We start from the raw sequence: 15,805 nt of genomic DNA on the forward strand, positions 1-15,805 counted from the left end.
GCAGCAGAACCAAGACCGGGACTCACCAGGACAGGGCTCTCTCCGCCCTTCCACGCCTCCTGCTTTGTAACTGCTCAGCACCCACAGCCTCCGTAACCTCTAGCTTCTGAGGACAGGCGTCCGAGGAACCAGACAGGGAGCCAGCCAGCACCGACCACACCACTAAGGGTTAAATCCTGCCCTGTACAGACACCTTCTGCCCTCAGCAATTTTATTGTCTTCAAAAGAAAGTTTACTCCTGGCAGTGAGCAAACAGCACCTTGGCATCTGTCAGCTGGGATTGGACCTGGCGGGGGCCCTGCCCCAGGCCTGTGCCTCGCTGGGCCCCTGCTGTCTGCCCACTCCCCAGGAGGGAGCAGACTGGGCCGCTGGCCAGGACCCAGCCTGGCTCTGGTTTTGTCTCCAGCCTGCCTGTCCTGCCCCCAACTGAGTCCTTGGAGCTACCTGTTTCCTCGTCCCCAGCTGGACCTGGGCCTGGAGAGGTCTGGGATCTCAGGCAGGGGCTGGGAGGGAGGGAGGGATGGGGATTAGGGACTAGGCGTCCCTCCAGCAAGGACAGCAGTGCGGGAGAGGGGAGGGGCGCTCCCTGCTGTGTGGATCTGCCATGAAGTGTGCTGGCAGCTCCACACACCTGCCCATCAGAACCCCGTCTGGCCTAGGGGTTCCCTGACCCTTCTCGTAGACCCTGCCTCCAGGGTGCCCCATAACTGCATGGAGCAGCCTGTGCACTTAAGACAAGGCAACCTTTTGTCTTGATTTGAAGAGTCCTCCATTTGGCTAAAACCAGGCGCTGTCCCTGAAGGTATATTTGGGGGAGAAAGGCTGTGGGGTGGAGAATAGATTCAACCCCCATCTCGACCTTTTCTCCCTCCCCTGAGCATGCCCTGAGGCTGGGGAGAAAGTGGTGGGGGAGAAGGGACTGTGGTGTATTTGCCTTGAATCCTGGGGCTTATGTCAGTGCCCTGCCAGGCTGCTGTGGTCAGAGGGGCCTCCGGGAGACATCGAACAAGACTGGGGGGAAGCGGAGGCCCCCAAGTGAGGGGACACAGTAAACTGATGGCAGAGCTGGGACTGGACCTGGGATCCTGCCCCGCCCCAGAAGAGGCGTAGCTGGAGATATGTGGGTTGGAGCAGGGGCTCAGGCCTGGGCAGGGCCCGGGCCTGGCAGAGCAGAACTGAGCGCGCACAGCCCAGGTCCTGCCCCTCTCCTGAGAAATCCTCCTGGAGGAGTGCTCCCAGGGGCCCCCGCAGATACGCTGTCAGAGGTGAGGCAGGACACGGGGAAGTATGGCATGGCCTGATGGCACACCACAGGGGCCCTGGGCTATGGACAACCAGGGACCACGGGTCTCAGCACTCACTTTGAGAATTTCGCTTTAAAAATGGAACCCTGGTCAGGGGTCAAATTCACCCTTGAATGGTGAGTTTGGATCCTGAATGCCTCGCTGTCCTAGTCAGGGCTCGTCACCAGGTAGCACCCGGGACTCTAAAGGCCACTCAGGAGCCTCAGAGGGCATCCAGGGTAACCCTGCCTGCACAGACAGGGCCTGAGGCCAGCCCTCAGCCCCCCAGCCCATTGGCAGGCAGCCAGGACGGCCCACAGTTGTGCTGGGCACCCCCTTGCCAACAGACATCCCAACCGCAGGCAAGTCTCAGAGGCCTCAAAGGACACGTGACTCAAGATGACAATGCCCAGCCAGGTTGACACAGTTCTGGATTTTATCCACAGTCATACAATCACAACTTATATATATATATATTTGTATTTATATACCTTTAAATTACACAATCATGTACAAAACAGGTGCATTGCTGAGACCACAGCACTTCTCGGAGTTTCACAAGTGTTGGACTAATGGAGTCAGGAAGCCGAGGGCGGCAGACGGCGCGCAGGGCAGCCTTGGCTCTTCACAGAGCCAGGCCGCAGAACGGTGGTTAACTGGGGACAAAACACATGACTCGCCGAGCCCCGTGGAGGCAGCCCGTGCAGCATCGAGGGTGCGGGCAGGGGCTACAGGAGGCGGTGGGTACGGCAAGGGGCGCGGCCCCCACACGGTGCTGAGTGCCCTGACTAGAGCACTGACAGGTGGGGGTGGGCCAGGGGAGCTCAGGTCTTCCAGGTGGGAGACCCTCCCACTCGGGGCCCAGGAACCTGGGGACCGCCTGCACGAGAGAAAGTGTCCCAAATGGGGCTATGGAGGTGGTTGTTCACAGGGAACGGGGTTTTGAGTCCCTGCCCCAGAGTGGGTAGCTAGAGTGCTGAGGGGGCCAGGCCTGGGGTCCAGCCAGGGCCACAGCCCCTCCCCAGGTCCTGGGAAACCTCTGGCACAGAGAGGGGGAGCCCAGGCCCCAAGGTGCAGATGTGCCGGCTTCCTGACTCCCACGGGTAGACAATGGGGGCAGAGGCCTCCCACCCCAACTCCTCCTGGGGGAGAGGCTGAAGGGCTTTGTTCTGGAGTTGGGAGGGCTGAAGGTTGTCAACATCTTGCTTCCAGCTCTGAGGGGCCTAGAGCACATCTCAGGCTGCAGCAGGGGCCCAGAGAGCAGTGACAAGAAAAGGGGTTCTGGGGAAGGAGTTTCTCTTCCCTGGGGGTGCACCATCATCCCCCCCTACTCCCCTGGCCCTGAGGGAGGCCTGCCCCAGCTCAGACCCCTGCCAGAGTCTGCCAGGATCCTCTGCCCACATGAATGGGTCAGGGCCTTGAGGCTTAGGTCTGTGGCCTCCGAACAGTGGGCCGTGGGAGAAGCAGGGAGCAAGAGGACTGAGGGGTGACAGAGGGGCTGGAGCATCACCTTGTCTTTACCTAGAGGCCCAGGGGGAAGGTACTGTGGGAGGGGGAGGGGGTCTACAGTCCTGAGGCTCAGAAGTGGCATCCATGGTTAGCAAGGCTCCCCTGGTGCTGCAGGAAGCCGTGGCCTCACCGCAGGGGGTCTGAGAGACTTCTCTTCCAGCCAGTCACCCACCGCTTGGGGTCTTGTCCTGCGCTGGTCTGCTTCCCAAGTACCCCCACCCTACTTCCATGGGAGAGGCAGCTACCTGGTACTAATACTCAGTAATCCAGCACCAGCCATAGGAAACACTCCTGCTTTGGTCAGGCCCTTTGTCTCCTCCCATCCCCAAAAGTCCTTTAACTGAAACCCAGGCTTGGACAGACTGGGGGGCTGCCAGCAGGGGAAATGTTGCTCCAGGGGCTAGGTCTGGGGCTGGGTGTGGAGAGAACAAGGATGAAAGACATGGCCATTGTCCTGCTCCTAAGGACCAGGGCCCCTCCCTCCTGCCAAACCCATTCCTCTCCCATTGGCTGCAGGCTTTCCCTGCGGGTCCCAGGCTGGAAGCTCCAAAGGCCCCCATGGTGTCTCCCCAGGCAAACCAGAGAAGGGGAGACAGGGCTGGCTGAGCCCAGTGAGTCTCCAGTTTTAGATGGACATGGAGGGAGGGTGGGTGGGTGAGCAAAATGCCCTCCTCCCCAGGAAATGGGAAGAGGCTGCTACTGTTGCTGGCTTTGCCCTGGGCTTTGGGGCCCCACCCCCTGCCTGAAGACCTTGGGGGAGGGGGTCTCTGCAAATACTGAAGGGTGTGACTCAGAGGAAGAGCTCGGCCTAAAGTGCTAACAGTTGGAAAGAAGGGTCCCAGCAGGGTTTTGGTCCCTCAGCTGAGCCTGCCCTTGGGAGGGCTGGGGTCCTGCTCCCCCTCTCCCTCCTATACCCCCGTGACTCTGTCACACACTCCAGCTCACCCCTCTTCACGTCTGGGGGAGTCTAGGGACCACTGGAAACCTCTATGGGGGAAGAGGCTGACCACTCCTCCTCCAGTCCTGAGGAGTGGGGCACCCCCCAGGGCAGAGTGGAAGTCTGGAAACTAGAAGACCCCCTTGCCTGGGGTTGGAGGGGAGACCTCTGAGAATAGGGTGGGATGGAAGGGGAGGGGGGGTGAGGCAGGAGGTCAGAAAACCAGGCCCAGGGAAGGGGGAGCAGGTGCTGGTAGCCTGGGGTGGGGAGGAGAGGGATGAAAGGGGTGAGATGGGGCAGTGAGGCAGGGTAGAAGGGTCCAGGAGACATCCCTCAGGGCTCAGGAGACTCTTTGGTGGGATCTAAAATGCAAATGCTGTGATGTCTCTGTTGGGCTAAGTACTAAGACCCTCACCTACCCTGGGGCCATCACCCCAAGTTCCACCACCCTGGCCTCCAGGCAGCCCTGCAAATGCTCTGTCTCTGTATTTTTTGTTTTGTTCTCTTTTGACTTTTAAAAAAATAAAAGCTTGATCGGAAAATATGTCTGGAACTCTATGGCAAGGGGAGGGGACAAGTGGGAAGGGAGGGGAGGCGGTGAGAGAGGAGTGAGGGGTAGTGTGGAGGGGAACAGGGCAGCTAGATGGCCTCCACGTAGTTGGCAGGATAGAGGCCCATCTGCCCGCTGTCCAGCCGCCCGCGGCACCAACCCTGCTCATCCTCTTCACCCAGCTTGGTGAGCTCATCTCCTGGGAAGGAGACACAGAGGAGCTCGTTGACAGGGGCCTTGGAGAGGACGATCTTTCCACCCCCACACTGCTCCGTAAGCCCTCCTATACAATTAATGCTGTGCCAATCCCCAAACCCTCTCCCATTATTGTCCCAATGCCCTCCCCTGGGGACCAGCCTAAGCCACACCTAGACAACCACATGCCGCCCCCAGCCACCCACCTAATCTGGGTCTCAGCCACTTCCAGTTTCATTTCCCTGGTGGGTCACTGCTCATGGCATCCACGGCCCTCAGGCCCCGCCCCCAATCCAGCCCCGACCCTATTCTCAGGTCTTGACTCTGCCCCTGGCACCCAGCTGTCCCCCTAATTTGAGTTTTAGCCAGAAGGCACAGGTTACTCCAGGTCTTGGCCACGCCCTGCACCAGGCCCCGCCCCCAGTTGCATTCCCGCAAATCCCTGAATCTCCTGCTCTCAGGTCCCGCCCCACCACAGGTTCCCGCCGGCCGCGCCCTGCCAGCCCCGCCCACCGCCCTGCCAGCCCCGCCCACCGTACCGGCCTTGAAGCTGAGCTCATCCTGCTCCTGGCCGTCGTAGTCATACAGAGCCCGCACACGCACTCCCTTGGCGTCGTCCTCGAAGGGGTTGGCGCCCCCGTTGGCCTCATTGCCCCCGAATGGGTTCCCGCTGTCGTCGTCGGACCACTCGGTGGCATAAGACTGGCCCCTGTCGTAGCTGCTAACGCTGAGAAACAGAGAGGGGACCCAGCATGAATTACCTCTCACCTGGTCCCTAGGGCTGCCCCCTCCTCTCAACCAAAGCCCTGGCCCCAAATTTCGCCAAGGCTGGAGCAGAGATGGACCTTGTAAGGGATCCTGAGCCAGCAACCCTCGCTGTCAGCTCTTTAAACAGATGTGAGGCAGGACTCTTAGCATTATTATTCAGCCCTTGAGAGAGGGGTTGCTGAAGAGGACCCCAGAGAACATCTGACCCCTCATCTGAGATGGGCAAGTACAGTGTGGTAGTTAAGACTGATGATTCTGGAGCCAGATTCTTGGGCATCAGATCCTGACCTTGTGACCTTTGGCAAGTCACTTAACCTCTCTGGATTTCAGTATCTCCATCTGTAAAATGGAAATCTTTATACACAACTCAGAGTATTGGAGCCTTCAATGAATTAATACATGGAAAATGCTTAGAACAGTGCCTGGCACACAATAGGTGCTCTCAAAGGATTAGCTACCACTACCTTTGAGAGGAGCAGGAGGTTGTTGTGATTTAGACCATTTCTTCTCTCCTGAGGTAAAACACAGTTTCACCGGTGTGTTAGCGCCCTCCCCCCCATTCCCCTGCCCCAGCCCCCAGGAAGCTCCATAGGAGGCACTCACCTGCCCCGGTCCCCACCCTGGGATGTGGACTCCACCACCCCTGTGGCATTGGTCAGCGCTACCCCCTCTGCCTTCTTGGGCTGTTTCTCCTTCTTTGCGGTGGTGTGAGGGAGGTCTGGGTTCCACTCCTGGTGGGTGCCAGGGGAGCAGTCAGGCTGGGGGCTGCTCCCTAAGGCCCCTCCCAACCTTTTCAGACTCCCCTTCCCCACCCCCACACATCCTCACCTCAAACTGGGGCCAATTCATGGGCATGCCAGGGCCACTGGTGCTGCGGAACCATCTGAGGTCATCCTGGGCGTCGGCCCCCCGGATGGCCTGTTCCATCTCCCGGTACACATGGACATAGCTGCACACGGGGAAATGGGGAGGTGGAGATGCGGAGGTGGGGGGCAAGATGCACCACGGCCACGTCTCATCCTCGGTGAGGGTCGGAGCCCATTCAAGGGACCAGGGTGCTGGCATGCCCCCCAACTAGGAATCAGGCAGGCTTCCCAAGGAGCAAGCTGTGTGGACATGCCCAGTGGGCACCCTTCTCCGTGCCCACCTTAGCCCCTCACCCAGCCATTCAAGCACATTTCTTGAGTACCTAGCATGCATCGGCTTTCTCTAGGAAGCCACTGTTTGGAGACTCTTCCCTCTTGGCCCCTGCAGCTCTGCCCTCCCCTTCCTGTCACTATGACATAGGGCCTGGGGTGCCTTGCACACCAGTTCTGCCCTCTGCTGCCTGTGCCTGTGCCCACCATGCTGCCACGCCCAGCTACCTGCTATTCTCAGCTAGGTTGAGGTGACGTTTGATATCCAGCAGCACCTCCTTGAGGAAGACCAGCCGTTTTTCCTCAAATTGCTGGCACTGTTCAAACACCTGCTCCATGCCCTCCATGTACTGGGGCGTGGTCTTGCCCACTTCATCCAGCACCTTCTCATACTTCTCCTGCGTCTGTAGGCACCAGGGCGAAGGGAGGGTAAGACCCCGGCCTGCAGCTGCCAGCCACCGCCCGCTCCGTGGGGCGCGCAGACCCCAGCCCAGCAGCCACCTTTTGCACATCTTGCTTGCACTTGTCCACTTTGTCCTGCAGCTTCTTCTGCTGCTCGGGTGTGACTGACTGTTCCGTCTTGCTATTCATCTCCCGTGTCACAGCCAGTTTCTCCTCTTTGCAGGCCAGATGGTAGGCCTTCTTGGCTGCCTCTAGCTGTGGGGAGGGGGAACAAGGGGCAGCCCTCCTACTTGTGAGCAGGAGCAAACGTGGTCACTCGTCAACCCCTCCCACCTGCCCACTCCACCAGGAGCTGTGAGCACACATTCTTAAGAGGCAGAATGGATGCAAGCCCAGGCTCCAGGTATGTGGGAGCAGTGCCCACCCATCTGTGGCTGTTTCCCTGCATGGCACTGCCTGCTGCCCCTACAAACACCTTCCTGTCAGGCCCTGCAGTGCCTACCCCGTCTGTGGATATTACTTACTGGAAGGCAGTCCTGTTCCCCCATGGGTACAATCCCATCGCCCACCCCATCTGTGGACACCCTCCCTCTGATCAGACTGGCCCTCTGAACTCAGCTGTCCACCCTCGTCCCATCTGCGGCAGCCGCCCACCAGGCACCTCCTTCATCTTCTTGGCCCAGGGCTTCTGGGCCTTGCGAAAGCCATCTTCAGCCTCCTTGGTTTCCTTGAAGCCGCCCATGATCTGCTTGTGATAGGCGTCCTTCTGCCAGTTCTTGACCTTCTCTAGGTCCTCGTTCAGCAGGTTGTTCTTCACGTCCTGGTGCAGTTCGCTCACCTTGTCTGCCTCTGTCATCATGGCAATCCAGGCCCGCTCCAGACTGCCATACTGTGGGCCTGAGGAAATGGCAATGTGGTAACAAGGCCCTCATTACCCCCTACCCAGCAGTCCCCCTCATGCCTCCTTTCTCTGAGGCTTTCCCCATATTTCCTGGCAACAGAAATGAGCTCCTCTGTTCTTATGGTTTTATTCATCCCCCAGGACCCAATCACAGCCACCTCCTCCAGGAAGTCTTCTCTGACTATCCTCACACCTCAGCCTACAGCCCTCACTGAATTCTTCTTATACATCTGCCTCTGCACCTACTCCCTATATCCCCTGTTAGCTTGTGATCCCCAGGGGAGGCACCCTGACCCTGTGAACTCCCTCCCACAAGCCCAGCACAGCACCAGGCACACAGTAGGTACTCCAGGCAGGAATGTTGGCTGAATGTAAAACTGAAGAGCCAACTGGTGACAGATACCAGAAGGCCACTGGGACCAGACATTCCACAGTCATTTGTTTCTCTGTATACTGACATCAACTCCGTGCCAAGCACTGTGCTGGGCCCAGCCCTTGCCCTCATGGGCTTCAGAGCGTAGTGGAAGAAAAAAACATTAACCAATACCTGTAAACCCTAACTTGAAATTGTTCTAGATTAAAGGGATCTAGAGACATAACAACTACATGCAATATCTGATTCTGGATTGGACCCTGGACCAGCAAACAACTGCTATAATAAAATTTGTATATGGGCCATATTAAATATCCTGAATTCTATAGCTGAACTATGGTTACATAAGTAAATGTTCTTATTCTTAGGAGATACATGAAGAATTTAGGGTGAAGGGGCATATTTCTAACTTAAATGGTTCTGAAAAATATGCATATAAATAGAGAGGGAGTGAGAAAATAAATGTGCTAAAATGCTAACTGTGAATCTGGGTGACGAGTATGTAGTTCTCTGTACTATTCTTGCAACTTTTCTCTGAGTTAAAATTATTTCAAAATAAAGTTATTTTTGTTTTTGTTTTTGTTTGTTTTAAAATCCAACCTGCTCTGGCCGGAGAGGGAAGGAGTGCAGGTGCGGGGACAGCGCCTGCAAAGGCGCTATGGCTGGAGGCTGCAGGTGAATCCAGGTGGCTGGGCACTCCCAGACCCAGGACCCAGACCTGGGGTTAGGGCCTGGGGTGTGCGCACGGGGTGGGCAAGGGGGGCACCTTTCTCGATGAGTTGGCGCCAGCGCTTGGCCCAGTCGGTAAGCTGCTGCGCGTAGGCTTTCTCGATCTTGGCGCGCTCCTGCACGCAGTTCATCAGGTCGTTGCACAGGCGGTGCCCGTCATCGATGCGCTTCACCGTCCGCTTGTAGTTCCCCACCTGGCGGCCAAGCAGCGAGCATGAGACTCCCGCGTGCTCCTCGCCTCCGCCAGCCCGCCCTGGCCGCCGCGTCCTGCAGGGGGCGCCCGCCACAGCCATCCTGGCAGGCCCCCTCCGACTCGCTGTCCCGCGGTAACACCCCGGGGGCTGCGGACTCTCTCACTTGCAGAGGCCTTGGCAGCCCATGTCACACCCCACTGTCTACACACTCCCTCATCCGTCTTTGAATATAATTTCGTCGCTGCCACAAAATGCAGAAGGATTTTTGTAATTTGGACTTGGGCTAGAATGAATTATTCATTTTGTTCTTGGGAGCTAAATCTATTATATTTATATAGAGTCGTATAAGTATTGAGTTGAGCTGCAGCTTCTTGACATAATATTATGTTTTGTAGACATCTCATTAAACACTTATTAATTTAGGTTTGGCAGTTTTCACTTTGGGTTTCACAAGCCAATAGAAAAATTGTTTTCTCAAAGATTTTGGAAGGCTCTGAAATGCTGGCCTGTCTCCAGGTCCATGTTGCTGTGGGGCTCCCTGAACTCACTCCGTTTTTGTGTGACCAGAGCTCCACCTTCTGCTCACTTCACAGGGGAGGGGTGGAGAGCAGCTGTGAAAGGCTGTGTAATCTGTAAGGGGCCTGCTCCACATCGTGCAACGCCACGGGATCCCTCAGGGGCTGCTGTGGGCAGAGGGGCTCCAGGCTCAGCGGGTAGTAGTAGCCACTTCGTGGCAACCACTGCCTGTTGGACACGGAGAGCTTTGGAGGGGTCCGAGGGGTTGGGGAGCAGGGCCTAAGGCCACCGGGCAGGTGGGAGCCTGGGTCCCCATATAGCCAGGCTGTTGGTCCCCAGGACCTGGGCAGCACCATAGCCTCACCTCCCAGAAGCTGTCGGTGATCTCCTCCGGGGCGAGCGAGGCCTCATCGTAGGAGCCGGACATGGTGTGACCGCAGGGGGATGGACAGGTGTGGAGCGGTGGTCAGCAGGCTGGGCTTCTCATGCGCTGAGGGCAGGAGAGAGACCCCTGGAGATGAGGGATATGGCCCACGTGACCCATTCCAGCCCTGGGACCCCAACTTGCTGTGGGGATGAGGGCTCCAGGCATGAGCCTTGTATAGGGATGGGTACTTCCTGCCCAGGGACTGGCTCACCATCCTGAGGGTAACCCCAAGTCATCCTGCAGCACCCCTCGTGCCTACCTCCCCACCTGTCCTCCACGAGCCCTTTGCCCCATCTCCTCTCCTTCCCCAGGATGGAGCTGAGGACCCATCCTGAGCACCTCTTGCCGTAACCACCAGAAGCGTGGTGCCCACCACTGTTGTGTTCCTGGACTCACAGCTAAAAGTTAGGGCCACACGATGGCCTATTTGCCTTATACAAATCTGTGGTTTGCTTCATAGATACTCAGGTCCTCAAAGCCAGCAATCGGGCTTACCTTTGGGCATGTCAGCACCCCCTCCCCAGGGCAGGGCACCTGTAGGGACCACTAGAGCTCAATAAACCCCAGGTGGCTTCTCCATCTGCCCCCCATTGGCACTGCCCCCCCCCCCCCGACCCAGCCAGTTCCTTCTACCAGGCCCACAATACTCACCTGGGCGTCCCATCCCCACCCCTAACCAATGCAGAGCCCCTGGTCTCAGCCCCTCAATCGTCCCCAAAGCCCCTACCTGGAGCCTGGAGCCTGGACTCAGGCCCCCTGGGAAGCTGCCTCAGGCCCCCTCCTACTCCCGCCCAGGCTGAGCGCCTCCTCAGTTCTCGTTGTGCAGCTGGGCCCTGTACATGCCCTTGTGGCTGCCCTGGTGCCCAGCCTCAGAGCCCTCATTAGCCACTTCCATGTCCCCTAAGAGTCCCGGACACGCAGCTTCCGGGTCCACAGGTCAGACCACTGTGAGCATCGGGCAGCTGTGTGTGGCCTGGATCTGTCAGGCAGCATCACAACTGTCCGATCTAGGCCATGTGCTGCCCGGGGCTGGGGCAGGCCCTGCCCTGCTCCCATCCCCCACCCAGGCCTCCCTGCCACCCCAGGCGAGAATGGCTCAGTTGTCAGGAGACAGAACAGAGAGGGCCAGGGGTCTGGACTGCAAAGGGGCTGCCAGCCTCCGGCCGGGGTACCTCCATGCCCTGTACTGCAGGCTTGGGAACTCTGAACCCTGACCGATGAGGACACTGGGGGAGTGCAGGCCTCTGCAAGATTCAGACTAACCTGGGTTAGGGGCCCAAGGGACCCCCAACCCTGTCAGCAGCTGACCCTCAGGCTCAGGGCAGGGGCACCAACACATGAGGATCCTGGGCTAAGGATGTCCCTCCCCCTCTGGCCTCAGTCTCCCCATGTGCCCAGGGCTAGTGTTCTCCGCGCAGTAATAACCCAGTATTGCCTCCTTGCCTCTCTCAGACACTAGATATGTTTTGTTCCTTTCCCCTTAGCAAAATGCAACCTTTCCCACAGATTCATGTATAGCGGGTGTGGCTGAGAGGGAGGGCAGCTGGATTTCAGCAAGGGACAAAGAAATGAGTCTGATTTTTTCCTTCTTAATTTGGCACCTTTCATTTATAAAGGCAGTACTTGGTTCATAAAGAAAACTTCGATTTAGATATGAAGATAGATTTGATTTAGATAAAGTAAAAGGCAGGGATATTTAATGAAGGGCTTTCAGCAAGGTTAGGTAAGTGTCCCTGGGCCCAGAGCCATCTAGAACCCTTGAAGTCACACAGAACTCTGCTCTTGGATCCCCAAGAGCTGTCAGCAGGCTGGCAGTGGGGCAGGAGCAGGGGAGAGGGAGGGACATTCCCTTATGGAAGTGAAGGTTGATCCCACCCATGGTAGTGCGGAAGTGACGTGACGCAACTTTGGTGGGGGCAACTGGGTGTCCTCTCTCATTGTCACAGAAGCACACATCCCCACCCAGCAGCACCATGTGGTCCTAGGACTTCACCTTCCAGCCACTTGGGCAAACTGATGCGGCCCGATTTGACTTATAGCAGCACTACCTGTAAAAGCCAAAGGCCGGAAACAACCCAGATGCCCGTGCAGGGGGCTGGTGACGTCAGTTATGGTGCAGGCCTGCAACGGAATGCTCTAGTCCTGAACGGACCCCCCGCCACAAGCCGCGTCACTAACGCCAAAGGAGCAAGGAAGGAGCAGAACAGCGTGGCTGTGGGTGCTCCTATTTGTATGGGGGGAAATACATAAGCGAAAAATGTGTTTGGAAAGACGGTGACAGTGGTTGCGTTAGGGCAACTGAGTGGCTGGAGGATGGGGTGGGAGATTTTTCACTGGAGCTCCTTTTATGCCTTTTGAATTTTGCCTTGTGTGCATAAATTCCTTATTTTTAAAAAACGCTTCAGCCTGCGGTGGAGGAGAGCCAAGGGAGCTGGGAGCCAGGACCGAAGCATGGAGGGAGGGAGGGAGGGCTAAGACCCGACATGTCAGGCTAGAAGGGGATGCACGATGGCAGAGACCACTCTCCACCTTGTCTAGACCCAGGCACTTGGTGTAGGCAGGAAACGGGTCTCCTGGGCTCCCAGCTGAGGTAGCATGTATCATAGAAATAACACTAGCCTTGGGGTCCCTGCTAGTATGCCACCAAACTGCTGTGTGACCTTGAGCAATTCACGTGGCCTCACTGGACCTTGCCATGAAATGAGGATGATTCAACCCAAATTAAGGATTAGATGAGATGGTGAGTGTCTGGCCCACTCCAGCCCCGGCTGGACCTGCACCGAAGTCAATCAGGAAGGCGGGCAGGCAGGGTGGGGCAGGGGCTGCAGGAGGGGGCATGGGAGCCCCCAAGCACCACATGGCCAGACACACCATCCCACCTTGCCCCTGCCTCACACCCTCACCCTGGGGGCAGGTGGGAAGCTTAACTCTTACCAAATGCCATATGCTTCCTGAATAGCGATCAGTAGCCACGGTCACTGAAAACGCTGCATCTCTGATAGGCAGGCCCAATATGCCCTTAGCTTTCCTCAACTCATCAAACAGGCACAGTGCCCATCTGACATACTGTGGCCCTGAAAGCCTTTATCATGAATAATAATTGCTGGCATTTATGGAGCACATATTTGGTGCCAGGGATGGTTCCCATGTGTTCACTCATCTAATCCTCACAAGGACCCTGTAGGCAGGTGCAATTCTCACCTCTACATTGTAGACGAGAGCCCTGAGGCTGAGACATGACTGTGAAAGAGCTTGTCAGCTCTCACTACTGATCTGTCACCACAGCTGTTGTCCCATTTCAGCGTGGGCTCTCTTTTTGTGGAGCCAGGGAAGGTGCCAGGCTTTCTCACCCCGAGGATGGTGAAGCCATCGGCATGCAGAATGGGCGGCGTGGGGCTCTGGCTCCCGCTCGACCGCCTGCCAGTAAGTGCTCGGACACGTCCCATACGGGGGTCTCCGCTTTCTAACTCATATGATGCAAAACAATACTTGAATTTATGTTGAAGATCAAAATAAAGCTCTTTGTGAAAAACACACACCGCTGTGGAAATGTGACGTTTTCATGCTGGCCTGGACCTTTCCTTCAGGGAGAAACGAGACCCAGGGTGAAAGATGTCCTTCCTCAGGACCCAGGCCTACTGCTGGCTGCCTCGAAAAGACCCGGGAGGGCAGGGGCCCTGGTCATGTTCCGTGTTCCCTGGCTTGAAGAAGGGACAGAGGAATTAAGAGCATGAGCCCAGATAGGCAGCCTGTGTGACAGGGAATGATTTCTGCATCATTAGTCACTAACAGCCACAGGCCTTGGAGTCACTTCGCTCCTCTCTTCCCCCACCGCACCCCACACTCAGCCCGTCAGCAGTCAGCAGATGCTGAGTTCTACCTCACCTCCTTGGAGTAGCCTCTTCACAGGTCTTCCTGCCTCTGACCTTGTTTCTCTCACCACCCTCACCATCCAGCCCCAGCACAGCATCCAGAGAGAAACTGGTAAAACCTGTCAGATGCCACCACTGCCCTACTCAGACTCCGCATTTCCTCTGAGTAAACGTCCAAGTCTTTGCCAAGAGGCCCTGAATAACCTGCTGTCTCACCCCTCACCCCTCCACCCTCACCTCCCACCACTCTCACTCTCCAGCTCCACCGACTTCCTTGCTGTTCTAACCCCAGGGCCTTTGCACCTGCTAGGAGCAGTCTCCCCCCCACCCACCCTCAGATGTCCAGGTTTTCTCAAATGTTCTGATCTCCCCCCACATAAACTTGAAAATCTGTTTCCACCCCCAGTACTTCCCCCTCTCCCTTTCCTCACTTTATTATTCTCTATAGCACTTGTCACCATCTGACAGGCTGCCAACATTAGAATACTCATCATGTTTAGTGCCTTCCTCTCCTACTAGAATGTCAACTCTATAAGGGCAGCAATATTGTCTCTCTGGTTCTCTGCTGTATTTACAGCATCCAGAGCAATGCCTGGCACATAGTAAGTCCACAATACATTTTTGTTCAATGAATGAATACATGCCAAGGACATTCTGGAACATTCATTCATTAAATAGCAGAAGCACTGAATTCTATACCCGAAGCCAAACACAGTCATCTGCACACAGTAGGCGTTCAATAAATATTGATAATGATGGTGACACAGCCAAGAACCAGAATCCCAAAAGAGGGGTGTCCCAGATCCCACCTGTCCTGTTTCCAGGCCCCCTGCTTCTTTTCCTGGCATCCCTTTCCCCCACCTTCTGGGATCCAGTTCCAGGGTCTCTTTCTCTGATCCCCCAGGATGATTTTGCCCTCAGGATGGGGCAGCCATTTTCAGGGATCCTACAGCACGCAGACAGAATAAGTATCAACAGACTTGGCTGTTACATTACCCCTCTCTCCACTCCTCCTTTAGAACAACTACAACCATTTTTGAGTACTTACTATGCTCCAGCCTCTTCATATACTTTACCTCCAACCCTCACAAGAATCCATTGGGATGGGTGTTGTTTTCTTTGTTCTACAGACAAGCTTCTGAGACTCAGAGAGGTTAAATAACTTGCCCAAGGTCACACAGCAGGTGTCATATCCAGACCCAGGGTGAGTCCCCTGCCCCCTTCAGGTGCCCAGTCCAGAGCCAGCACTCTGTGGGTGTCACCCTGCTCCTCCTGGCGAGACGTTCTTCCTGGGACCAGCTCAACTCAAACCAGGGCAGGGCCATGGGAAGCCAGAGCTGCCTCCCCCTCAACCAGGGTGGGCCTCAGGACCCACAAATATTCTAACAGCTCCTCCACTCCTCACGTCACCCAGAGACGGGGCCACACAAAGACTTTTACCAGCCTCTGCTGGGGCGTCAGGTGCAGCACGAAGGACCCAGGTTAGCTGTGAGGTGCTGTCCTTCCATTCCTCCCCGTGAGACACACCCCGTGTTCACTCCAGCTTCGATTTCCAGACCCGTGAGAAATCAATTTTTGTTGATGAAGCCGCCCAGTCTATAGTATTTTGTTTTGGGAGCCCGAGCTGGCCAAGTCGCCTTTCAGTGACTGTTGGGCCTCGTCTGGGAACCCGAGGTCTCCAGGTTCCCTGTGAAAAGCAGACCCCAGGCCTGGCCTCCTCTAGCTTTTTCTTTGGATCTAAACACCAGGCCCCCCAACCTCCATCTGCTCTGAGGAGAGGTCCCTGGGCAGTCCCCAAGGGGCCCTCCCTTCAGAAATGATGAATCTCTGGGATGGCGGTGTGGGAAGAGGAAGATGATGGAAACACAAACGGGGGACAGAGCAAGGCAAAGCCAGGTCTCACCCAGACAAGCCCCAGCAGAGGGGACCCACCGAGGAGGGTGTAAAGGCACCCCACCTCAAGCCCCCCGGCTGGCCTCTCTCCCCTCCCCCCAGCCCGCTCCCTGGATGCTG

General features: G+C 56.6%; 1 protein-coding gene across 5 annotated transcripts in view; it reads right to left on the minus strand.

The window, feature by feature from the left end:
* Positions 1–1,701: 1,701 nt before the first annotated feature.
* PACSIN1 (protein kinase C and casein kinase substrate in neurons 1) overlaps positions 1,702–15,805 on the minus strand; it is a 58,019-nt gene continuing 43,915 nt past the window's right edge. For 3 of the 5 annotated variants that reach the window (XM_074332816.2, XM_019738801.3, XM_019738802.3), the window contains 9 exons: positions 9,858–9,983; positions 8,821–8,977; positions 7,442–7,677; positions 6,880–7,035; positions 6,607–6,782; positions 6,071–6,191; positions 5,846–5,973; positions 5,014–5,201; positions 1,702–4,478 (listed from right to left, as the gene is read on the minus strand). In XM_074332816.2, the coding sequence (XP_074188917.1) occupies positions 4,369–4,478; positions 5,014–5,201; positions 5,846–5,973; positions 6,071–6,191; positions 6,607–6,782; positions 6,880–7,035; positions 7,442–7,677; positions 8,821–8,977; positions 9,858–9,920 (1,335 nt within the window). In that variant the 5' untranslated portion in view covers positions 9,921–9,983 and the 3' untranslated portion in view covers positions 1,702–4,368. Of the gene's footprint in view, positions 4,479–5,013; positions 5,202–5,845; positions 5,974–6,070; positions 6,192–6,606; positions 6,783–6,879; positions 7,036–7,441; positions 7,678–8,820; positions 8,978–9,857; positions 10,005–15,805 lie in introns of all 5 variants that reach the window. The other 2 variants (XM_019738803.3, XM_074332817.2) reach the window with 1 other exon arrangement.

The sequence above is a fragment of the Rhinolophus sinicus genome, chromosome 2 (genome assembly GCF_057876585.1).
Source record: "Rhinolophus sinicus isolate RSI-liver-muscle chromosome 2, RSI-T2T, whole genome shotgun sequence".
Taxonomy (NCBI): domain Eukaryota; kingdom Metazoa; phylum Chordata; class Mammalia; order Chiroptera; family Rhinolophidae; genus Rhinolophus; species Rhinolophus sinicus.